Source organism: Schistocerca cancellata, chromosome 3 (assembly GCF_023864275.1).
Source record: "Schistocerca cancellata isolate TAMUIC-IGC-003103 chromosome 3, iqSchCanc2.1, whole genome shotgun sequence".
Lineage (NCBI taxonomy): Eukaryota > Metazoa > Arthropoda > Insecta > Orthoptera > Acrididae > Schistocerca > Schistocerca cancellata.
Window position 1 is genome coordinate 255,752,491 of NC_064628.1, and position 25,819 is coordinate 255,778,309.

General features: G+C 40.1%; 1 protein-coding gene across 7 annotated transcripts in view; it reads left to right on the top strand.

The window, feature by feature from the left end:
- The window catches only part of LOC126174902 (probable phospholipid-transporting ATPase IA), a 639,177-nt gene that overhangs the window by 545,402 nt on the left and 67,956 nt on the right, over positions 1-25,819 (top strand). For all 7 annotated transcript variants that reach the window (XR_007535496.1, XM_049921326.1, XM_049921325.1 and 4 more), the window contains exons 18-19: positions 11,626-11,889; positions 24,921-25,039. Coding sequence is in view for 6 of the 7 variants with exons in the window: in XM_049921326.1 (XP_049777283.1) it covers positions 11,626-11,889; positions 24,921-25,039 (383 nt within the window). In the remaining variant the exon portion in view is untranslated. The remainder of the gene's footprint in view (positions 1-11,625; positions 11,890-24,920; positions 25,040-25,819) is intronic.

Genomic DNA, 25,819 nt, shown 5'->3' on the forward strand with positions numbered 1-25,819 from the left:
TGAATCACTTCTTTTTCCCCTTTGGTGTTTTGCAGCCATATGCAATATTGTTCAGTGATAGGCCTGTACTTTCATGATCGTTTTCATTTTATTTTAAGCTGCAACATTTTATGGAAATAAAGCATAGTGCCTAAGCACTTTCCCTATCATTTGAGGTACGTGCTCCATTCTTCCATTCGCTTGTGGCTAAAATGGGCTTCTCCTCAGCTTATGAACATGTAGGAAATGGCACAACTGCTTCATCTATTCCAGTATAAAATTGGTGCTCTATCTGTGATTAACATTTGGGAACACTGAATTTTAGTAATTAATTATTCATACTGGCCTGTGCTTCTGTGTCATCTTGCTGATTCAGGATAGTTATCATTCCCATGTAATGTGAGAAATAACCTATTGTAGTCAGAACATAGTAGTTCCCTGCTGGTGTCTGGAAAAAGGTCCTAAAATGTTCATCCCATTCATTTAATTGATGGCTCAACTCCACCCTCTGTGTGCGTGGCACACTGTACGTAACATATTGCCCTACATCTTGTTTGTACATATGTCACCCATGGTTCTGTGCCCCGTTGACTATATTGTATGTGATCATGTGCTTGTTTCAAGACTTCTTCTCTCAGTGTGACTGGCACCACAACATGCAGACCAAGCCTTACTGTCTCGCACAACACACCATTTTGTACAACGAACTGTGACTGCACTGCAAATTGTTTTCACAACTTGTCAGCAGCTTGTACTTTCTGCCACTTCACAACGGTATTACCTAATGTCTGTAATACACCAATCTTCCTACTGACACCATCTGCATTACCGTGATATCTCCCATGTTTATGGACTACTTTTAAGTTGAACTCACTCAGTTCCAGTGCCCAGTACCAATAACCATTTCAGTGCTGCGTGTTCTGTTATTACCTTAAACTTTTTCCCATACAAATAGCAGTGTAAGTATGTCATGCCAAGTTGAGGTTCAGAATCTCCTTTTCTGTGATAGAATAGCTCCCCTATGCTTTGATTGTTGTGACACATATGTGACCAGATATTCCTTCCCCTCTGACAGTTGACTCAAAACACAACCCATTACGTGATTGCTAGCATCACCTGATAATGTGGAGTCCTTTTCATTGATCAGGAAGACCAACACTCGACTAGTTGTTAGTAATTCCTTCAGTTTCCAAAATACAGTTTCACATTCCAATTTCCAATGGAACTTTGCGCATTTTTTCAACAAGTGTGTGAGACATGCTATCCCCACAAATCCTGGGAAAAATTTCCTATAATAATTAACTAATGCTAAAAATGTCTTTCATGTTTGAGGCTTTGGAAAACTTCATACTCTTTTCACCAATCTAGGGTCCATATTCCCTAATTTTATGTCCAAAATAATATACTTCCTGCAGTGCAAAGCGATATTTTTCCATACTGTGCTGTGAGTAACCTCTTAAATACCTCCCTCAGTTCTCACACATATTCTTCCATATCTTTCGCAAACACAGTAATATCATCTAGATACATCATACACTGTTCTGGTTTTAATCACCTCAACAGGTTGAAACGTGGCTGGTGCAGTCTTTAACTGATACTTGTAGTGTCCCTGAGGAACCTAAATGCTGTTTTCAGTTGGTCCTTTGGTGCTACTGCTAGCTGATAATACCCACTCTGTAAATCTCTCATGGAAAAATACCCTTGTAGCTCCATGTTGTCTAGGTTGCTTTTGTATTCGGGATTGGATATGCATCGTAACCATACGACTGTTAAGGTACCAGTAGTTGCAGCAAAACTGATGCTTCTTTGTTCTGTCTGAGCTCCTTTAAGGCACTATTACCGTCGGCACAGCCCACGAGTTGGTGCTTTCTTCAAGGATACTGTAGTGTACTTGCTTGTTAATGAATCCCTCCAGCACCAGTTATAGGCAATGGGCACTTTATATGGCTTACAACACACAGGTGGCTCATTCCCAGTAGGGATTCTGTCTTGCATTACTGGTTGTGAGTAAAGATCTATGAGAATTAAACAAGCCCTCTGATTCTAACAGCTACTACTTGTTACGTTTGTCTTCTCATGTAATAGAGTTACACTGGCTGTTTGCTTATGGCAAGGGTTCGAATTCATCCTGTCTAAATCATATTCATTTAAAACATCTAAATTGGCAACTAGCAACCCTTTAGACAAATCCACACCATCAGTCTGAAAATTATCAATACCATTTGGCACTACTCACTCACTGTCTATGTTACATATGTGCTCAATACTCCTGTGTGCAAAACATCATGATTTATCTAACTCATCATTTTTCCCCGTGGCTTAACTGCACTTAACGAATGTTTATTCAGCACTTGCACATAAAAGAGGGCGGAGAGAACTGCCTCTGGCCAGAACACATACGGTATATATATAGCTACAGAACATTCCAGTACAGTGATTCTTGCCATTTGTGGATACTTCTAGAATGTACTTGAACCGAATATAGAAATCAAAATGTTTCAGTTCAGGTGAGTTTAGAAACTCGCAACCCTCCATGCAAAAATCCAGTATCATAGCCACTATACTACGGCAACTGCACTACTCAGCTTCTTCTACAACATTGCTCCCTCCTTAAGAGACCAGCATCTAGGTGTTATGTCCTCCTAGTCCAGGAATGAGTCATTGGTCCTGCATACTCCAACTCCCAATGACTGATGTTCGCCCTAGCCGTGATCTTCTTAGAACTTCCCTTGCCGCTACGTTCTTCGGTACCTTTCTGCTTGTTGCCTGTCACTGGAGCCTTGAATTTATTCTGGGTTGCAGGATCCTTATAGGAATTTGTTCAAAGGACGTGGACCGTATCTCTGATCTTTCATCGTCTTGTGTTGGGGTCGAAATCTTCAACTTCATAAGCAACATCAGTAACTGTCTTACAACCTTATAAGGTCCAAAGTAGCACCTGAGGAGCTTCTCAGAGAGACCAACCTTCTGAACAGGAGTGAAGATCCAGACAAGGTCACCAGGCTGGTAGACAACAGGGCGGTGGCTCACGTCATACCTTCGGCGATCGTTTTCTTGAGCTTGCAGCATGTGGAGTTGAGCTAACTGCCGAGCTTCCTCAGTTCTGGTTAACACCTGGCCAATGTAGTCGTCGTCCACGTCATCAGGATGTAATGGAAATACAGTGTCCATCATCGTCATCGTCTCATGCCCATGCACCAGGAAAAGTGGCATAAAACCTGTGGTGTCTTGTTTGCCAGTGTTGTAGGCAAATGTTATGAAAGGTAGCACCTCATTCCAGTTGCTCTGCCCAACACTGACGAACATTGATAGCATATTGGCCAAGGTCTTATTAAGGTGTTCAGTAAGCCCATTAGTTTGCGGATGGTAGGCAGTTGTCAAGGTGATGAGTAATGTTGCACCGACAGTTTATCTCTGTCACAAGATTTGATTGAAAAACATTCCCTCGATCCATAATTAACAACCTTGGGGCACCGTGTTTTAATACAATGTCTTCTATGATGAATTTGGCTACCTTGAATGCTTCGGCTATTTTCACAATTTTGCAATGGCATAGCACGTCAGGTAATCAGTGCAAACAATAATCCTTCTATTGCCACTAGCAGACGTTGGAAATCATCCGAGGAGGTCAATCCCAACACGCTGGAAAGGCGTTTCGGCTGGTGGAATTGTTACGAGTCGGCCAGATGGTTTCTGAGGAATTGCCTTTCTCCTCTGGCACTCTCGACAGTGCGACACATAGTGACAAAAACTTCTGAATCAATCTGGCCAGAAAAATCTCTTGCGGATCCTATCATATGTCTTAATAAATCCTAAATGTCCGGCGTCAGGTGTGTCATGGAATTTCTGTAGAATATCTAAGCGCATGTGTTTAGGAAGCACTGGCAACCACCTCTTTCCAAACGGATCGAAGTTTTGCTAGCAAAGTAATCCATTAACTATCTTAAATTGTCCTTTCACATCCTCTGACCGATTTAAGGCAAGCATAATTTGAGATATCTTGGCGTCCTCCTTCTGCTCAGCTGAGAGATCCTGGAGTGCAGTGAGACAGTCACTATCTTATTCAAAGTCTTGAGGGTCTTGCACAAGGTTTCTTGAGAGACAGTCGGCATCTTGGTGTTTTCTTCCACTTTTGTACACTATGGTAATGTCATTCTCTGAAGACGTAGTGCCCACCTGGCGAGTCATCCTGTTGGATCCTTAAGAAATATCAACCAACAAAGTGATTGATGGTTTGTAACAACAGTGAATAGCCTTCCATAGAGATACTGTCGAAATCTGCACATGGCTCAGATCACAGCAAGACATTCTCTTTCTGTAGTTGAGTAGATTCTCTCGGCTTTTGTAAGTGTCCTAGAAGCATAGGCTATAACCTTCTCTTTTCCATCCGAATGAGTAGATTCTCTCGGCTTTTGTAATTGTCCTAGAAGCATAGGTCATAACCTTCTCTTTTCCATCCGAAATCTGCACCAGAACAGCACCGATCCCATACCCACTGGCATCTGTGTGTAGTTCTGTAGGTGCTCTCTCATCATACAGACCAAGTTCAGGGTCAGTCGTCTGAGTTTTTCACAGCACATCGAAAGAATCTTGTTGAGCACCACCCCAGATAAATTTAGCATCAACTTTTAACAACTCTTAGAGTGGCCTGGCTTTGATACAAAAGTCATTGATAAAACGACGGTAATAAGAACACAATCCGAGGAAGCTTCTCACATCTCTATACTTTTAGGAATAGGAAATTCCATTATAGCCCTCACCTTTTCTGGGTCTGGCCGCACACCTTCATTTGACACAAGGTGCCCAAGTATTTTGATTTCCTTTGCTCCAAAGAGACACTTCCTTGGATTAAGTTTTAGTCCGGCTTGTTGGAGACACATAAGAATGGCCCTTAGTCTTTTTATGTGTTCATCAAATGTCTCTGAGAACACTATAATGTCATCTAAATAACAAAGACACATTGTCCACTGCAGGTGCCTTAGAAGATTATCCATTGTTCAAAAGTTGCTGGTACATTACACAAACCAAATGGCATTACCTTAAACTCATACAGGTCCTCAGGGGTGATGAATACAGTTTTCTCACGATCAGCCTGATGTACTTCAATTTGCCAGTATCCCGAGTACATGCCCATGGTTGAGAAAAACTTAGCCCCCTTCAGAAAATCTAGTGTATTGTCAATTCGTGGAAGAGGGTAAACGTCCTTTTTAGTTATCTTGTTAAGCTTCCTGTAATCAACACAAAAGCACCATCTGCCATCCTTCTTCCTGACGAGAACCACTGGTGATAACCATGGGCTCTGCGAAGGCTGAATGATGTCATTCTTCATCATTTTCTCTACCTCGTCACGAATTATTCAATGGTCCATTGCTGACACACGGTATTCTCTCTGGCTTATTGGTTGATGGTCCAGTTCTAATCCGGTGCTTCACCATCGATTTGTCTAATTTGCTCTTAACCTGTGTATTGAAGCATTCAGAGAACTCTTGAAGAATGGCAAGTAGCTTCTTCTGTTGTTCCTTAGTGAGATCTGGTGATAGTTGGAGATAGAAGATCTTGTCTTGTAGTGGTAGTGTTAATTTCGCCCACAGACTCGGCATGGGAGCTTTCTATGATGCTCAGCTGTTCTGCAATTAACGGCTCAGCATTTGGTATGCACATGCGCCTTGGAAGGATCTGCGGTTCCTGGCAACAGTTAACTATCCACAGTTCACCGAATCCATTCTGAAACGAGATGACAGAGGCTGGGATGACCAAGTTATTCTTCAGTGGTATGCTTCTCGTACATTTCACTACAAGATCCATGGGTTGATGCATGGCATGACACGTGACAGTTACCCTTCTACCACTGACTGCAGGAATGATCATTCATCCAGCACACATAGCCTCCATACAGTCGGATGCGCATCTTCCTCTCCACAGTGTCTCATCTTGTCTAGCATAATCTTCGAGTGACCACAATCTATAACTGCTTGAGAAGCTTTCAAAAAGTCCCATCTGAGAAAGACGTCATGACTACACTCTTGTAAGACGATGAATTCTAAGGGCTGTGTATGGCCATTTATACCCACACGAATGACACATCTTCCTGTAGGTTTTACATATTTCCCATTAACCACCTTCAGCAGAGATGTTTTGTTGTCGACAAATACGGTTTTCTGAAACTGGTGACGGTACTTCTCCGAAATGACTCAATATGATGCTCCAGAGCCCACAAGAGCTTGGGCTTGTTGGCCATCCATGAGGATATCAACGTAGTTTCCTATCATTTTTGTAGTGATTGACGGCGGAGGATTTTTCTCTTTGGCGGCCTCACCTCCAAGGAAGGTTGCACCGTTTAGTTTTCCAGGTTGTGGCGGCTAGATGATCGTCTGGAGCTTCTAAACGGCGATGGAGGCCTTGATCGGTGTGTTGGGGAGCGTCCTCTCCAGCGGCTAGCTTTCGGCAATGGTGACCTACATCATCCTGCACCCACATCATCTTGTTCATCTTCGTTGTCCCGGAGGTGGCGTCAGCTAAGATTGGTCTGCTGTCTTCTGGCGTGGACGTCATCAAATATCCACTGCCTTTCTCGACAATAGCACACCACATGTCCCGGTCATCCGCAGTGGACTGGTTGATTATCCCGGGTCCTCCAGACATCAGTCTTCCTTGGTGCCCAAACAGGTTCCTCATGCGGCATTATAGGAACGTAACTTCACCTGGGTCTCAACTTTTTTACCGTTTTAAAGGGAAATGAAGGGTGAGAGATTGGGTTCAATGTCTGTTTCACTTCCTCTCTTGACTTCTTGAAGCATCTCGTTGTTTTGCTCGCTGTGCAATCCAAGTGCCTTCTGAACTTCCTCTCTCACTATCTGATGAAGAACACTTGTGAAATCACTTTCTTCCTCCATCACAGACATCGATACGATCTTTGGAAGACATTCAAACTTCTTGTGTGTAAATCTTTTTTGATGCATTGTGTCAATATACTGGTACCCTTTTATGAAGTCGTCTGCTGTCGAAACCTCCTTCAGGAGTAGGACTTGATATATGTCCTCAGCAACACCCTTCTTGAGATGTGCAACCTTATCTTCATCCTTCATTCGAGGATCCACTATTTTACTCAGCTCCAAAAGTCTTGAATGTAGGATGCTGTCATTTCTCCTGGATGCTGTGCCCTGCACTTTAATTTATCTTCAGCCTTGCACTTCTGTCACTGGGTGTTGCCAAAATACTTGTGCAGTTCTGCCTGGAATACTTCCCAGCTTGTGAACTTCTCCTTGTTGTTCTCATACCATTGCTTGGCAGTGCCCTCCAAGTACAAAACTACATTAGCCAAACACACAGTGTCATTCCATTTGTTAAATTTGGCTATACGCTCATATTCCTTCAGCCACTTGTTTGGATCTTGGCCATCATCACCAGAAAACCCGGAAGGATGTCTCATGTGGTGACACACAGTTGCTGTCATCGTGACTTCTTCTTCTTCTTCTTCTTCTTCTTCTTCTTCTGTCTCCAATTGATTGTGATTTGTTGAATATGGCTCGAACTTGGGTTTCTCACCACGTAAACGGTGGCTCTGTCATAACCTGATGGAAGCCACTGTGTTGTCGATAATGTGCGGTACCACAAGTTCCAATACCCAGCGCCTCCACCAGAATAATGTCATGTAGAGGAAGGTGTAAGTAGATGAATGACCCACTAACTTTGCTTAACAAAGGTTTATTCAGCACTTGCACATACAAGAGTGCGGAGCGAACTGCCTCCGGCCAGAACACGTACGGTATATATACACAGCTACAGAACATTCTAGTACAATGATTCTTGCCATTTTTGGATATTTCTAGAATGTACTCGAACTGAATATAGAAATTAAAATGTTTCAGTTCAGGTGAGGTTTAAACTCCCTCCATGCAACAATCAAGTATCATAGCCACCATACTACGGCGACTGCACTACTCTGCTTCTTCTGTGAAGGTCAATTTTAATGTGATGCTTGTAAAGGGTATCTAACACCAAGATCGTGCAGTAACCTCCATGTATACAAAGCATACATTCGCAGAATTATTTTGCTCCCACTTGAAAACTTAATATTGCTGAACCCAATGAAAGCACATCATTACCTCTAACTCTGCATAACTTATACCACGGAGGATTTAACTGTACATCTGTGTCTAATAAAAACTAGTTTTAGCTACTGCCCGTTACACCAATCAAGCAAAATTCTGCCTTATGTTTCTATAGCATTAAAATTTACGACGAACACCAGGGGCCCCCACTGACATTTAACAGTTGGCTGTTTCCCTTACGACACTTGAAGTCCCTTGGAAATTCCACCCACCCTTTCGTTGACACATCATGTGGTATTTCCCATAAAAATACAGCTAATGCACATTGCACTGTACCCTGCTTCCATGATACACCATTTAATTGCCTATGATAGTACCTACAACTGTTCTGTCTTTTATATAATTGTATCAAATCTCTCTCCAGCATCTCATATATTTGTGCATTTCCCAGATCCTCGTGGTACATAATGTAAGTTTTTGTGTCTCCTGCTAAACATTATTAGGCAATTTGTAACAGTTGTTCGTCCGTCCAATGACCAAGCTTTGCAGGTGTCAGCAGGTTATCCACAAACACTAAAATATCCTCCCCCACCTTACCCATAAAAGAATCAACTATGCTAACAGTAGTAGTATATAGAGCAAGTACTCAAAAACTGAATGGGCTCTGTCCTCCTTCATAGCATCTAACTACCTGTACAATTCTGTATTATCTGCTCTCATTTGTGCTACCTGATCTAGAAAAACTGAAATCCTTCCTGAGTGGTAACCATATGTCCCTGTGATTCACTCATTTTGAAGCTGCAGTCTAACATACTAGGACAAACTGAATAGAATAAACACAAAGACACTTTATCTTTAACAACTCTTGATACAACTCAATTTCTCCACCTAAGAGCTAACCACGCACAGTCATTGCACTTGTGGTGTAATGCCCATATGTTCTGTATGTGAAGCACAGCACAGATGATGTATACCTTACAAGACACATACCAGCATGAATTTCTCTTGTATTACCCCTGAGCGTTCAAATGAGTCCATCAATCTAATTGGCCTGACATTCTGCGATACTTGAAGGCAGCACAGCCAAAAAGTATAGTTTACTTTCTCTCACCCCTCTACGCTGGTGCTGATGTATACTGACCCATGACTTTGCTTGATGTCACTGGTCATTCTTCACACCAGGTTATTAAGGCTAATGTCAGTTGACTGGACTGCAGGTATTAAGAACCAGTTCTTTGGCCATGTTAAATCATAAATGCAGTGGCAACAGCAACATATTTGTTCAGCAAAACTCATATATCTGTAGCAGACAGTGGCCCAGTGGTGTGCAATAACCCTAGGTGGTACTGCTTGCCCAGCTCAGCACCTAATGAATGCAAGGACACTGGGCTGAAAAGACAGCCACAGCAATGGAGTGGTGTCAGCATCTCAGCAGGTGCACGGTTACGTCAGGCCTACAGATTTCAAGAACTTAGCGGCAGCAATCTTGCGGGTAGACCAGCTATGCCATTAGGTGTGACTACTGCAGCCAGTCACAAGCTTCGTGTGGGTTAGGAGCGGAGGCCACCCCATTTTGCCATCTGTGAATCAAAGTACACCTCAGAAGGTCCCAGAACTTGGTTCATGTCAGCCATCAGAGGCCCCAGGTGGAAGGTGCTAGTTCAGTCCCCAGCAGCATCAGTTCTAGGTGCAACCTATAGACCAGAGGCTACTGAAGGTGGAGGCTAGTTTTAAAAGAGACTGGATGACCCACATTGGATAAAAGACTGGTGACAACAGATAATGCAAGGCGGGGCCTGTATTTATATGGTCTTGCCAGTATTGTTATGAAAAGGTGCCATCTTATATGTACCTCAAGCAGCAAGAGTCAGAGCCCAGAGTTTGATAACTTCACTGGCTATTGTGCTAGAGTGGACGCTTTCACTATGGCAGACCAGCACTTTTCTGTATTATGCAGGCAGCAAGCTGGCCCACCTGCCCATGGATTGTGAAGTCCACTAGGAAGTTTTTGGCATAACATGTCACTATCTTATTGTTGTTAGGTGCTTCGATAAGGAAAAGATTAAGCAGTACATAGACGCAGCACTGTCGCCTGATATGAAGTCCATGGTATCATATAAAATCTCACCTTGGGAACACAAACTCAGTTACATTTACGGGTCAAAATTTCTTATAAAGTCCATGATAACTATATAAATTGCATTTTGTGATTTGAGGACAGTAGTAATGCCAGTGGGAAATTGTACTGGTGGCCTCCTTGTCATTATTTGCCATTATGTTTCTTCCCATTGACCTTTCCGTATGTTATAAGCCTTCACTTTTCTGTTAGAGATGAGGTCGAATGCAATGATGTGGTGGATAAGCAATTGTCCACCCTTGGGTATTGGACCCTTTGTGAGGAAGTCGACATACTCGTTTTGTTGGAGTCATTGACGCAATGGTATACGAAGAAAACTTCCAGACCTTCCATACCATTGTAACTCAATCACTGTTTTGACCTAGCATCATTATTTTAGCTAAATAAGTTTTTGTGACTAGTGAGCAGTAAGATGAATAAAATGATTGCTCATTGAAAACTGTTTGCCATCCTTCAACTCCCCCCCCCCCAGCTTCAACACTTTAGAAAAATTTCTGCAGACATGGCACCTTAACTACAAGTCCATGTAGTCCAGTAGCTGACAATACTAACCACAGAAATGCGAACTGACCACAGAAATGCGTGTTGTTTCTTAGAGTCTAGTTGTGAAGGAAATGTTACTTTTCTTCTTGGATCCCTGAGAAAATGGTTGACTGACCAAAGTGGCACTACTTTTTGTGACCAACCTAACTGTATATTTGTAGCAAGTTCTGGAAGAACCTCTCTGTGATGTTAAGTTTCCACACTCTGGGGACTTTTTATTGTCAACTTCACCTTGCAAGGGTGTTCCTGCACTTGAAGGCAGTTTTTATAAAACATGGTTTGAAAATAAATTACTATCTTGACAGTAGTCTGTAACTTATTAGTGCTGTTAAGTATCAACTAACAAAATGGAGAAAAAATACTTGTATTCATGGGGCATTATTTTATCATCTTCTCTCAGTCACTCTTGAAACACACACAAAATTAATATTCAGATTTTGGCACTCATCAATTTAATAAAGATTTTTATCGCTTTTTTTTAACCTCATCGTCTGCTCTTACTTAATTATATGCAATTGTGGAATACAACTTTCATATCACCAGTCACTTGAGCGTGTAGCACCACAATGCATCTCCTGTATAACAAATCAGAACACTTGAAAATTGTGTACCATGAGACAAGTCACACATATAACAGGATGCTTTAAATGAATTAAGGATGGAATAATGACAATATGGGAAGGATAAATTGCTGCTCACCATATAAAGGAAGCATTCGATTTAAGCCTATTCTGTATGGTGAGCGACAATGTATCATTTCCAAATTGTTATTATGCTGTAAATGAAATTTTTCCATTCCCTATAATTATGATTTTTCCTTGTACTTTATTTAAAAAAGTATTTCATATTCTTATTATTGTTATTGTGCCATTGTTAACTATTAAAATAACTTCTGAAGTATAAACATTGAATTAGTTGTTCACAGCAGCTCCACCACTTGCACTGGGTCTGTTTGACAAAGTCTGTTCTGCTGAGACGATGCTGAAGTATCCTGCTCTGTACAAACCATCTCAAAATGCTGATCTGTTCAATGTTAGAGTTTTCTGGGTATGGATCCTCAATGCTCTCGTACACTCAGTACTGTTGTACTGGCTACCATTATTTGCTCTGCAGAAAGATGTTATATGGGCCAATGGACGAGAAGGTGGTTATCTGCTTCTAGGAAATATTGTGTATACGGTATGGAAAAAAAACTAATTTATTTGTTTAATTTATAGTTGTAGTTTATAGTAGAACAACTACTTTCTTGTTGCCCTATCAATTTTAGTAGATTTCCTGATAAATTTAAGTATTGATGTTTGTGTGTCTAATAAATTAAGCAATTAACATTTTTGATGGTTACCTGACATGATCATTCAGCACAGGAGGTGACATATAAGTTTATAGTGTAGTCTTCTTTTAGAAACCAATTTATTTGCCAAGCCTGCTATGTTAACAAAATTGATTACTAGTTCCGGCAATACGCGTTGCCATCCTCAGATCTTAAAAGGAAAATATATCAAGGTTACAAGCTTACAATAGAAAAATTAAAAAACAAATTTAGTAGGACATACCCAAAGAGCATGTAGGTTCAATGACAAAAATTACATAACCATACAATGCTTACACTAGTCTGTCACTTAAGGATTATGCAGTATGCTGTAAAATAACGACTCTCATAAAATTCTGCTCATATGATTGGATAAAACCCAAAGTCAACATACAAGAAGGAATGCTTCTAATAAGCAATTTTTAAAAAAAATAAAAACATGTCATAGAAAAGATGTAGCATTACAATGACATGCCAGGAGTTCTCTCATAATGTATGTACAACTTTGAGTAAGCGTAGCACAAAAAAGACCGAAACAAGCTAGATCCTGGTGCTTCAAGGTATAATGCCATGCTGGCCGCGACAGAGTAACTGATGCATGGCTTTATACCATGAAGCAGCAGGATGTGGCACATTTCTATCTTTTTCATGCCACACTTACTCGAAGTTGTACATACTTTACGATAGAACACCAGGCATGTCATCAAAATGCCTCATCTCTTTTTAGTTATTAGAAGTATTCATTATTAAGTTCAGTGTCACTTTTTTAACTATTAAATTTGCCTATTATTTTATTTCACCTAGAAAATATGGAGTTTCTGTCATAATCTTAGGTGTTATTTTGATAGCAGAACTGTGTATAGGGTTTTTGTTTCAAGCTTGTATCATTAACTGATACTGTTGTATAAACACGCTCCTGTTATGGGGTCAAGTAAAAGGCTAGAGTAGTTAAGGTACTGGACTTTAAGAGAAACAGGGTTCAATTGTGTGTCTGGCCCCCAAGTCATTTAGAATAATTTGATTCTTCATCCTAATCCAATTTAAACCAGTGCTGGTTCTCTAATGACCTTTATAGCAATCAGTCAGCCTTATTTCCTGTTTCACTCAGAAAAATGATAAATCTTTAAATATCATAAAAACTGTTAAACTTATTTGTTCAAAAGTTGCTTTTGGATGAATCTAGGAAACTGAGGAACATAGTTTTCTATCTGATCTTCAAATAAACCTTGTCTTTCAGTATTTGAAAATTAAATTAATTGATGATATTGCATTTAATTGTTACTTCTAACTCATCATGTACTTAGAATATTTTATGTTGTATAAATGTGTATTTAAACTGTAGGAAGCCCAGAATGGAATAACAAGAATATGAAAAGGACAGATTGCTATTACACACACACACACACACACACACACACACACACACACACACACTGACCACTGTGTCTGACTGCAACAAGACCTCTTTTCATCCAAAAGTTTAGATATGCAGCAGTAATTTGTGGTGAATGGCAATCTCTCCTTTACATATGAGTGTGTATTTACAATATAGGCTCCAAATCAAATTTCTTTAAAGACTAAGAATGCCTTTAATTTGAGCCCAGAGAGTTTCTTGCTTAAGAATATATATTAAGAATGAGTCAAAAATGCTTCTATTTGTTGTAACAGTGCTTCTAGAAACTTACGCAACCAAGACCAGATACATAATGTTATCAACTGTTACAAGCTGTCAGATTATACATAGTCAAGAATGAAAAACCATTGTAGGATCACTGAGCACAATAAAAACAAAAGCAGAATGTATACTGGTTTATTGCACACTTACCAATCATGTGGAAGGAACAAAGAGAACTGAACAAATGTGAACTGAGTCAGATATATCACACTTTTCTCTCTCAGTGTTTGTCTTTAGTTATCTAATTGCATCGCCACATAGACACCCCTCTCCCTGCCCCTTCTCACCCTGTAGAGTGGAGCTTCAGGGTAAAGGGGAATTTGTAATGCAGCACTTGTGCAGCCGTGGGACAAATCGGCACTGGATCCTGCGAAACCTGCATAGCTTGCAATGATGGCAAAGCAAAGGCTACTTAGGTGATGGTGTAGTCTCATCACCACTTGTGTCTTATAGTGTAGGCTTCAGTTGACAGTCATAATGTTAAGCTGAAGTTGTGTCCTCTGGTAAAATTTGGACGGGATTAACTTACTCTAATATTATGGTAGTGGCATTACCACTCTGTAGGATTTTCAATGTGTGTTCATCACTCGCCAAGACTGTATACAGGCTAGTGTATGGAGACTGTAGTGACACTCTAACTGCATCCCTTCATAACACTGCACAAGAACAAGTGCGTGTATCATTACAGTCAAAAATATTTGTGTCCATGTGATGAGGTGTTGGGGATGGGCAGAATTTAGAAACATAATGCTTTACATGTTGAATGACAAGTGGCAGCTCTACGGCATTCACCGCATACCTAATTTGCATTTTTTGTGAATCTCACACTCAGTACAAACTCCCAATTGACTGGAAAAAGGCACAGGTGATACCATATACAAGAAGGGTACAAGGATAGACTCACAGAATTACAGACCAATATCCCTAACTCCGTTTGCTGCAGAATCCGGAAACATATTCTCAATTCAACTATAATAAATTTTGTTGAGACTGAGAAGTTTATGTCCACGAATCAGCAGGGCTGTAGAAAGCACCGCTCATGCAAAACTCAGCTTGCCCTTTTCTCACATGATGTACTGTGAACTGTGGATGAAGGGCAACAGGCAGATTCCATATTTCTAGATTTCCAGGAAGCATTTGACATGGTGCCCCATTGCAGGCTGTTAAGAAGGTATGAGCATACAGAATAAGTTCACACATATATGTGAGTGGCTCGAAGACTTCTTATGCAATAGAACCTAGTGTGTTGTCCTCGGCAGTGAGTGTTCATCAGAGAAAAGGGTATCATCAGGAGTGCCCCAGGGAAATGTAATAGGACTGCTGTTGTTCTCTACATACGTAAATGATTAGGCAGACAGGGTGGGCAGCAGTCTACAGTTGTTTGCTGATGATGCCATAGTATACAGTAAGGTGTCGAAGTTGAGTGATTGTCGGAAGATACAAGAGGACTTAGACAAAATGTCCAGTTTGTGCGATGAGTGGCAGCTAGCTCTAAATGTGGAAAAATGTAAGTTAATGCAGATGAATAGGAATATCAGACTTTTAATGTTCAAATACAGTATTACTAGTGTCCTGCTTGACACAGTCATATCATTTAAATTTCTGGGCATAATGTTGCAAAGCGATACAAGATGGAATGAGCATGTTGGAACTGTGCTAGGGGAGGCAAACAGTCGACATCAGTTTATTCAGAGAATTTTAGGATAGAGTGGTTTGCCTGTAAAGAAGACCACATGTAGGATGCTGGTGCAACCTATTCTTGAATACTGCTCAAGTGTTTTGGATCCGTACCAGGTCAGATTGAAGGTAGACACTGAAGCGATTCAGCGGTGGGCTGCTAGATTTGTTACTGGTAGTTTCAAACAACACATAAGTGTTACGGGGGTGCTTCAGAAACTCATGTGGGAATCCCTGTATGGAAGGCGACATTCTTTTCGATAATTTCTATTGAGAAAATTTAGAGAACTGTCATTTGAAGCTGACTGCTGAACAATTCTACTGCCACCGATGTACATTGCACGTAAGGACCATGAAGATAACATACAAGAGATTAGGACTCATAAGGAGGCATATAGACAGTCATTTTTCCCTCACTCTATTTGTGAGTGTAACAGGAAAGGAAATGACAAGTAGTGCTACTGGTTACCCTCCATCACACAGTGTATGTTGGCTTGCAGAGTATCTATGTAGATGTAGATGTAGACAGAAAATGCTCCTGCTGTTGCATGGTATGTTCCTTGGGAAGTTGAAGGGTTACTCCATAAACAAAATCCACCTCAGAGGCACCAGTGCCTGGTGTTTCAGCCGTGTATGATCCTATTAGCATTAAAACCGTACCGATATCCATCATGTATGGTGGCACGTTAATGACAATTTCACAGCCCTATGCCACCATTTCACCATCCCATTGCTGGTTGGATGGTAGCTGGCTGTATGGTGGTCTTGCAAACCACTCAGGTTGTCAACTTCATGGAACAAATAGTCTTCCTTGATCAGTAGTAATTTTGGTAGTTGGGTGCTTTTTCTTTGAGCTGCCGGTCATGCCTAAATCCAGTCATTTTTGTCATTTGGGTAACCACAAGGAGAGATGCACTTCCTTGCTTGTGTTCTGATATGCAAGTGGTACCAACATCGAGTCAGCATCTGTTTGTTGATACTTCAGCATGTGCTCCAGTGGGTGTTGCTGCCCCAACTGGCGTGTGTCAATGCTGCAGTTCTGTTTCCTTTATTTGCCACTGGATATTACCTGTGTGCATGGACCTGCTCCGCAAGCAGAAGCTGATGTTCTCTTGCAGCATCAGGTGAAACTATGGCTATAATGCAATTACAATACTGAGATGCTCCACCTGTGTTGTCATTTTGCAAAATACTGTGAGTTTTGTTAATAATGTCCAACTGTGAAGACATGTCACCACTGTTGGAAGTCACAGCACTTTTAATGTCAAATGGCAGTTGGTTAAATCATACTTGGTGCGGTGTTGCACCAGATACTTCAAATTTCTGTAACTAATGCATGAAGGTGGCACCAAAATTCTGAGGGAGATTAGTCACTAATAACATCACTGTATAGAACCTGCTGCTTGTGTAGATCCTGCAATTTACACACTCGTTTAAGCATGTTGTCATTCAGGTATTGATATGTACTCTGTTTAGGGGCGGCATGAACAACAGATCCTGGGCATCAAGTGCGTCAGTAGTAAGTTGTTGTTGTAGTTGTGGTCTTCAGTCCTGAGACTGGTTTGATGTAGCTCTCCATGCTACTTTATCCTGTGCAAGCTTCTTCATCTCCCAGAATCTACTGCAACCTACATCCTTCTGAATCTGCTCAGTGGATTCATCTCTTGGTCTCCCTCTACAACTTTTACCCTCCACGCTGCCCTACAATACTAAATTGGTGATCCTTGATGCCTCAGAACATGTCCTACCAAACGATCCCTTCTTCTAGTCAAGTTGTACCACAAACTTCTCTTCTCCTCAGTCCTATTCAGTACCTCCTCATTAGTTATGTGATCTACCCACCTAATCTTCAGCATTCTTCTGTAACACCACATTTCGAAAGCTTCTATTCTCTCCTTGTCCAAACTATTTATCGTCCATGTTTCACTTCCATACATGGCTACACCCCATACAAATACTTTCAGAAATGACTTCCTCACACTTAAATCTACACTCGATGTTAACAAATTTCTCTTCTTCAGAAATGCTTTCCTTGCCAGTGACAGTCAACATTTTATATCCTCTCTACTTCGATCATCATCAGTTATTTTGCTCCTCAAATAGCAAAACTCCTTTACTATTTTAAGTGTCTCATTTCCTAATCTAATTCCTTCAGCATCACCCGACTTAATTCGACTACATTCCATTATCCTCGTTTTGCTTTTGTTGATGTTCATCTTATATCCTCCTTTCAAGACACTATCCATTCCATTAAACTGCTCTTCCGAGTCCTTTGCTGTCTCTGACAGAATTACAATGTCATCTGCCTTCTGGTTTCTGTACAAATTGTAAATAGCCTTTCACTCCCTGTATTTTACCCCAGCCACCTTCAGAATTGAAAGAGAGTATTCCAGTCAACATTGTCAAAAGCTTTCTCCAAGTCTACAAATGCTAGAAATGTAGGTTTGCACTTCCTTAATCTAGCTTCTAAGATAAGTCGTAGGGTCAGTATTGCCTCACATGTTCCAATATTTCTACAGAATCCAAACTGATCTTCCCCATGGTCAGCTTCTACCAAGTTTTCCATTCATCTGTAAAAAATTTGCGTTAGTATTTTGCAGCCGTGACTTATTAAACTGATAGTTCAGTAATTTTCACATTTGTCAACACCTGCTTTCTTTGGGATTGGAATTATTATATTCTTCTTGAAGTCTGAGGGTATTTCGCCTGTCTCATACATCTTGCTCACCAGATGGTAGTGTTGTCAGGACTGGCTCTCTCGAGGCTGTCAGTAGTTCTAATGGAATGTTGACTACTCCTGGGGCCTTGTTTCGACTCAGGTCTTTCAGTGCTTTGTCAAACTCTTCATGCTGTATCATATCTCCCATTTCATCTTCATCTACATCCTCTTCCATTTCCATAAGATTGTCCTGAAGTACATCGCCCTTGTATAGACCCTCTTTATACTCCTTCCACCTTTCTGCTTTCCCTTCTTTGCTTAGAACTGGGTTTCCATCTGAGCTCTTGATATTCATACAAGTGGTTCTCTTTTCTCCAAAGGTCTCTTTAATTTTCCTGTAGGCAGTATCTATCTTACCCCTAGTGAGACAAGCCTCTACATCCTTACATTTGTCCTCTAGCCATGCCTGCTTAGCCATTTTGCACTTCCCGTCGATCTCATTTTTGAGACGTTTGTATTCCTTTTTGCCTGCTTCATTTACTGCATTTATATATTAAGTTATGCTCTGTGCAAAATTTTACAAGGCGGCTTCCTCTTTCATTCCTTCCCCCCAATCCATATATAAGAGGATGTAGATGAAGATGAAATGGGAGATAAGATACTGCGTGAAGAGTTTGACAGAGCACTGAAAGAGCTGAGTCAAAACAAGGCCCCGGGAGTAGACAACATTCCATTAGAACTACTGATGGCCTTGGGAGAGCCAGTCATGACAAAACTCTACCATCTGGTGAGCACGATGTATGAGACAGGCGAAATACCCTCAGACTTCAAGAAGAATATAATAATTCCAATCCCAAAGAAAGCAGGTGTTGACAGATGTGAAAATTACCGAACAATCAGTTTAATAAGTCACAGCTGCAAAATACTAACGCGAATTCTTTACAGACGAATGGAAAAGCTGGTAGAAGCCGACCTCGGGGAAGATCAGTTTGGATTCCGTAGAAATGTTGGAACACGTGAGGCAATACTGACCTTACGACTTATCTTGGAAGAAAGATTAAGAAAAGGCAAACCTACGTTTCTAGCATTTGTAGACTTAGAGAAAGCTTTTGACAATGTTGACTGGAATACTCTCTTTCAAATTCTGAAGGTGGCAGGGGTGAAATACAGGGAGCGAAAGGCTATTTACAATTTGTACAGAAACCAGATGGCAGTTATAAGAGTCGAGGGGCATGAAAGGGAAGCAGTGGTTGGGAAAGGAGTGAGACAGGGTTGTAGCCTCTCCCCGATGTTATTCAATCTGTATATTGAGCAAGCAGTAAAGGAAACAAAAGATAAATTCGGAGTAGGTATTAAAATTCATGGAGAAGAAGTAAAAACTTTGAGGTTCGCCGATGACATTGTAATTCTGTCAGAGACAGCAAAGGACTTGGAAGAGCAGTTGAACGGAATGGACAGTGTCTTGAAAGGAGGATATAAGATGAACATCAACAAAAGCAAAACGAGGATAATGGAATGTAGTCAAATTAAGTCGGGTGATGCTGAGGGAATTAGATTAGGAAATGAGACACTTAAAGTAGTAAAGGAGTTTTGCTATTTAGGGAGTAAAATAACCGATGATGGTCGAAGTAGAGAGGATATAAAATGTAGACTGGCAATGGCAAGGAAAGCGTTTCTCAAGAAGAGAAATTTGTTAACATCGAATATAGATTTAGGTGTCAGGAAGTCGTTTCTGAAAGTATTTGTATGGAGTGTAGCCATGTATGGAAGTGAGACATGGACGATAACTAGTTTGGACAAGAAGAGAATAGAAGCTTTCGAAATGTGGTGCTACAGAAGAATGCTGAAGATAAGGTGGGTAGATCACGTAACTAATGAGGAGGTATTGAATAGGATTGGGGAGAAGAGAAGTTTGTGGCACGACTTGACTAGAAGAAGGGATCGGTTGGTAGGACATGTTCTGAGGCATCGAGGGATCACAAATTTAGCATTGGAGGGCAGCGTGGAGGGTAAAAATCGTAGAGGGAGACTAAGAGATCAATACACTAAGCAGATTCAGCAGGATGTAGGTTGCAGTAGGTACTGGGAGATGAAGAAGCTTGCACAGGATAGGGTAGCATGGAGAGCTGCATCAAACCAGTCTCAGGACTGAAGACCACAACAACAACAATATTAAACCTACTCGTGCATTACCCCTATTTGATTTTGTATTTATAAACCTGTATTCACCTGACCAGAACTCTTGTTCCTCCTGCCACCAAACTTCACTAATTCCCACTACATCTACCTTTAACCTATCCATTTCTCTTTTTAAATTTTCTAACCTACCTGCCCGATTAAGGGATCTGACATTCCATGCTCCGATCTGTAGAACGCGTTTTCTTTCTCCTGATAACGACATCCTCTTGAGTATTCCCCACCCAGAGATCCAAATGGGGGACTGTTTTACCTCCGGAATATTTTACCGAAGAGGATGCTATCATCATTTAACCATACAGTAAAGCTGCATACCCTCGGGAAAAATTACGGCTGTAGTTTCCCCTTGCTTTCAGCCGTTCACAGTACCAGCACAGCAAGGCCGTTTTGGTTAGTGTTACAAGGCCAGATCAGTCAATCATCCAGACTGTTGCCCCTGCAACTACTGAAAAGGCTGCTGCTCTCTTCAGGAACCACACGTTTGTCTGGCCTCTTTACAGATACCCCTCCGTTGTGGTTGCACCTGTGGTACGGCTATCTGTATCGCTGAGGCACGCAAGGCTCCCCACCAACGGCATGGTCCATGGATCATGGGGGAGGCAGTAGTAAGTATTAACTGCAATATGTTGTCATGCACACCCTAAGTGGCAAACAAAAGTTTGAACATTTTCAAACTCAAGTTTGACTGATGCGGCATATATGGCGGAACGTGGTGACTGTGCTGTTCGGTGCAGAGGATGCAAAATGTTTATAGGCTGCACACAGTCCACAAATACTGGAGAATTTCTGTTAGCTAGAGCTGTTTGAGAGGGAAGATTTGTATGTACACTGTTCAAAACACAGATTGTTCTAGTGAAATGTCATTTGTTGAAGCCAGCAGTGTCATTTCACATGTATTGATTGTTTTTAGGGTTCACCACTTGTGGGATCACTGGTCTCAATAAAAACAGCATGTATACTGACATGATGTATAAATGTAATTTATTGCACAACCCTGCAAGAGATATAAAATAAAGAACAAATCAAAAGCTTGCAAATAGCTTTGTGTTCAGGACAACCTCAGTGGTGAATGTACATCTTGTGAAAGAAAAACTGCAAAAGCTGTATGTAAGATCCTTTATTTGAAACCACAACTGGTTTTGTGGTTCCAAGTAAAGGATCGTACATACAGCTGTCTATGGTTTTCATTCCACAGGAATTCAAGAGCTCCCAACCTCATGGAAGGAACAAAGAAAACTGAACAAATGTAAATAGAGTCAAAAGATACCGCACTGGTCCCACTCAGCAATTGTCTACTGTTCGCTGACTAACTGTGTATCCACATCATTGTTAACAACATGATGGATAATAATGTTTACTGTAAATGGACATGTCCTTACAAGTGTAGATAATTGGCAATGGAAAGAGTAGATAGAGGTGGTACTGAATCACAGACAGGCACAATGAAAAAGAATGCTAGATACATTCTGACAAAGGACAAGTTCTTCGCCAGAAATTGAAAACTTATCTACGTTCACACAAGCACAACTTGCACACACATGGCCACTGTCATCTCTGGGGATGACGGTGACTGTGTGTTTCTATGTCTGATAATGGACCAATAGCTAAGTATATCTCACATTCTTAGCATTCTTTTTCATTGTGTCTGTCTACAGCTCACTTCCTCCTCTGTGGAGTGAGTAGCAATCGGTCCTTTCCATATTGTTGTTTTTCCATGCTGGTTTTTCTGTTTTTAGATGTAAGTAATCCTCATTCTTCAATAAATCTCATGTAATTTTGTGAATACTAAGCAAGCAGTAGCAGATAAGCTCTAACTAAATTCTTTTACACTGTCTTTCTAATCACGGCTCATACACATGGAACTATTAACAGATTCAGATTAAATCCATCATCAGATGATCTGTTTGGAAAAAAGTAAAAAAAGAGGAATCGTTGGTTAGTTAGTTTCATGTTGCATGGATCATTTTCAAGATAAATGATAATTGTGTGGAACAAGTCATTTTACATTCACAAAGCAAATTATGTTGAATGTATGCCTACATGCTGATCATCTTTAAGTTATCATTGTTATTAAATATACACATATGTGTTAGTAATTCCTACCTACCACCTTTTACACATTACAGTAATAAAATAATAATAGTAATATAATGGAGATGCCGAATCGCACTAAGGCACAACAAAAAGACTGTCAGAAAGTTAGTTTTCAGGTAACAAGACATTTGTCAAAAATAGATAGCATACACATATGCACACACTCAAAACTGACACACATGGCCACAGTGTCTGACAGTTGGAGCCAGACTACCATGTCATATGTGTGTGAGTTATGTTTGCGTGAGTGTGTGCATGTGTGTATGTTGTCTACTTTTGACAAAGGCCTTATTGGCCAAAAGTTAACTTTCCAAATCTTTTTGTTATTCCCTTCTGCGACTCAGCATCTCTGCTGTATGGTGAGCATCAACTGTCCTTTTCATTATATTGTTACATTCCATCCTGGATTTTCCATTGTTTAATAATAATGATAATAACAATAATAACATAAATTATCTAAGTAACTAAGTTACAAACTCAAATGACCTTCCATACACAGCTAACATGCATTTGAATATTTTATGTAGTAACTCGTCAAAAGGAAGCATGCAGCACTTCAGTAAAATTAGAACTGAACAGGTGAAGAGAGGCACTCACAGTGTAAACATATATATAATCTGATAGGTGGAGATCAAACTGTATTTAACTGTATAATAGTATAAAGCTTACAACTCTGAAACTGCAAATATAATTTTAAAATATTTAGAACATTAAATTAATTGTAAGACATGCCCATCTCAAACTAAAAGTAACATGCCACTGATGTAAATAAGTTGCACATTTATTAGTAGAATTAGTAGCAGAGTAGATGACGTCCACATACAGATTTTATCTGTGTGCGACAAACTGAATACCAGTAACCACTGGTGTCCACCAAATATTCAATATCATACACCTGCTACTTGAGGACTCATTGACAGAAGAGAACCCTTGCAAAAGAAGGAGAATAAGTATATTAAGTACTTGAAAAAAGTTTTGTTCATTTAACAACTGATGTTTTTATATTAATAAAAATTTCGTGTATATGTCAATTATTGGCATCCTACTGGAATATAATGACATGCCAGGATGCTGAAATGTGTACCCTACATTGTGTGCTCATTTCATGCCAGGATGCTGAAGTGTGTACCCCACATTGTGTCCTCATTTTTTCAAATGAGAACCAAAAGCTGTTTTATTACTACCTTTATTCTCTACCATCTTTCTTTTCTGATAGTTCATATTGATGTAATTGAAGCTTGTCTGAACAGATGTTTCATTTTTTATGTTGAGTGTTCACTTGGAACAGCCAATGGCAAGTTTGTCAGTTGTGAATCACCTCCAAAGACAAGCACTATGTACCTCATTTCTAGTAAACTTCTAACTTTCCTACACCAGTAGTTATGTATTTTTTACTAGTTTTTGCTTTTGAGTAGGTTGTATCTGACAATCATATTAATATAGTGAATTTTTTTTAATTTTATGTTGTCCAGTTTATGAGTTTCAGGCTTTATATTATTTTGCAGTTAACTGCAGCCTTCAACATTCCCAACCTGAGTGCAAACCTGTTTACGTCATGGGCACCTCTCATAGAGTTGCACTTTTACTGCATAGTTGTAGGCATCCCTCTGAAGGAGAGTGTTTCCCTTTTTTTCCTCTCTCCTTTTAAAGAGATAATCTGGTGATGGTCAAAACTGATAATGATAATGGGAAGATAAAATCAAACAATGGAAAACCCAGGATGGAATAATGACAATATTATGAAAAGGATAGTTACTACTCGCCATATAGTAAAGATGTTGGGTCACAAATAGGCACAACAGAAAGACTGTCAATCAAACAAAGCTTTCAGCCAAAGAGGCCTTCATCAGAATTAGACAAAACACACACACACACACACACACACACACACACACACACACACACACACACATATTCACATACAACATGTGTGTGTATGAGATGCATTTCGTGCATGCATGTGCATGCTTGGGGGTGGGGGGGGGGGTCTAATTTTGATGAAGACCTGTTTTGCTGAAAGCTTTGTTTGGCAGTCTTTTTGTTGTGCATATCTGTGACTCAGCATCTCTGCTATACGATGAGTAGCTACTATCATTTTCGTAATAAAATCGAAGAATTTTGTTTACAAGTCAGTTCTGAGTAAAATTACTTAATATAACAATTTGACGCAGCCTTTTTTTAAATTAGGAACCCTCCTCTTAATTTTGTTTTGCTAATTTTAACTTCAGTGAACGTTAATAATGTATAATATCAAAAAGATAATTTACTCGAGAAAACTGTAAAATTACAAAGAGGCTAAATAGCTGACCAGTATTTGTCTCCAGGAGATGAAATTCAAGTGCTATTAGTTGATACATTTAAAAGTAGAGAAAACTATTCATAGACTTGTGAACTGTGTTTCCTGCTTAGTGAGGAAAGTTAAGTGGCTTTTGGAAGTTTGAGAGTTAGGGGTTGTTCACTCATCTTGCATGTTGAGATGGGTGTGCCAGAAGGGGAAATCAGACTGACTTGTAATGTCACTGCTCCTGATGAAATTATTACGTGATATATTTGTATTTTATTATGGCATCACCTGATATAAAATACGTTCTTTGTTTCAGTATGTCGTAGTGACAGTATGTTTGAAGGCTGGCTTGGTGACAAATGCGTGGACGTGGCTCACTCATCTTGCAATCTGGGGCTCAATTGCCATGTGGTTTATCTTTGTTGCTGTGTACAGGTTTGTATATCTGGTGGAATATATACACTAGTTTTAATAAAAGGCATAATGGAAGTAATTACATATACACTAGTTTTAATAAAAGGCATAATGGAAGTAATTGTATGGGACAATCCTAGATTTGTCCCTCACTGAGATTGTAACCTGGAGCAGCTAACAAGGAATATTTAGCTGTGTGGAACAAGGAATATTTAGCTGCATGGAAGTAGACAGCAAACCATTAAGGCCTTTTAGTGCACCCTGAAAGACAGACATATTAACAAAAAGCATGTTGGAAAAATTTGATTTACATGAACGTCTCTCAGAACAGTCCCAATCATGCCACGTATATTTATGTGATCCCTACAGTAAGGTAATTATCAACCCTTGAAACAAAGAAAGGAAGAGAACCTGCATAACTGTTTCATTATGTGTGACATTAGAGTAATAAGAGGACATCATATGACCATGATCCAAACATCTGGACTGAACATAGATCTCTCTCTCTCTCTCTCTCTCTCTCTCTCTCTCTCTCTCTATCTCTCTATCTCTCTCCATCTCCTTCCACTGCTGTATAGATGTGAAAGCTGCCCAAAGATTATACTGTGAAGATAATTGTGAAAATAGAAAATTTAGAACATAGAAGTGTAAAGCTTGATGTCAGAAAGCCAGAGATAAGAAACAACCACAGAAAGGTGGCATCACAAACACCTGGAACAAATTTATCAGTTATGGAACACGACATGGGTACTACAGGGATGAGGATAAAAAATCTCCACTTACCAAAAAATAGCTATATGT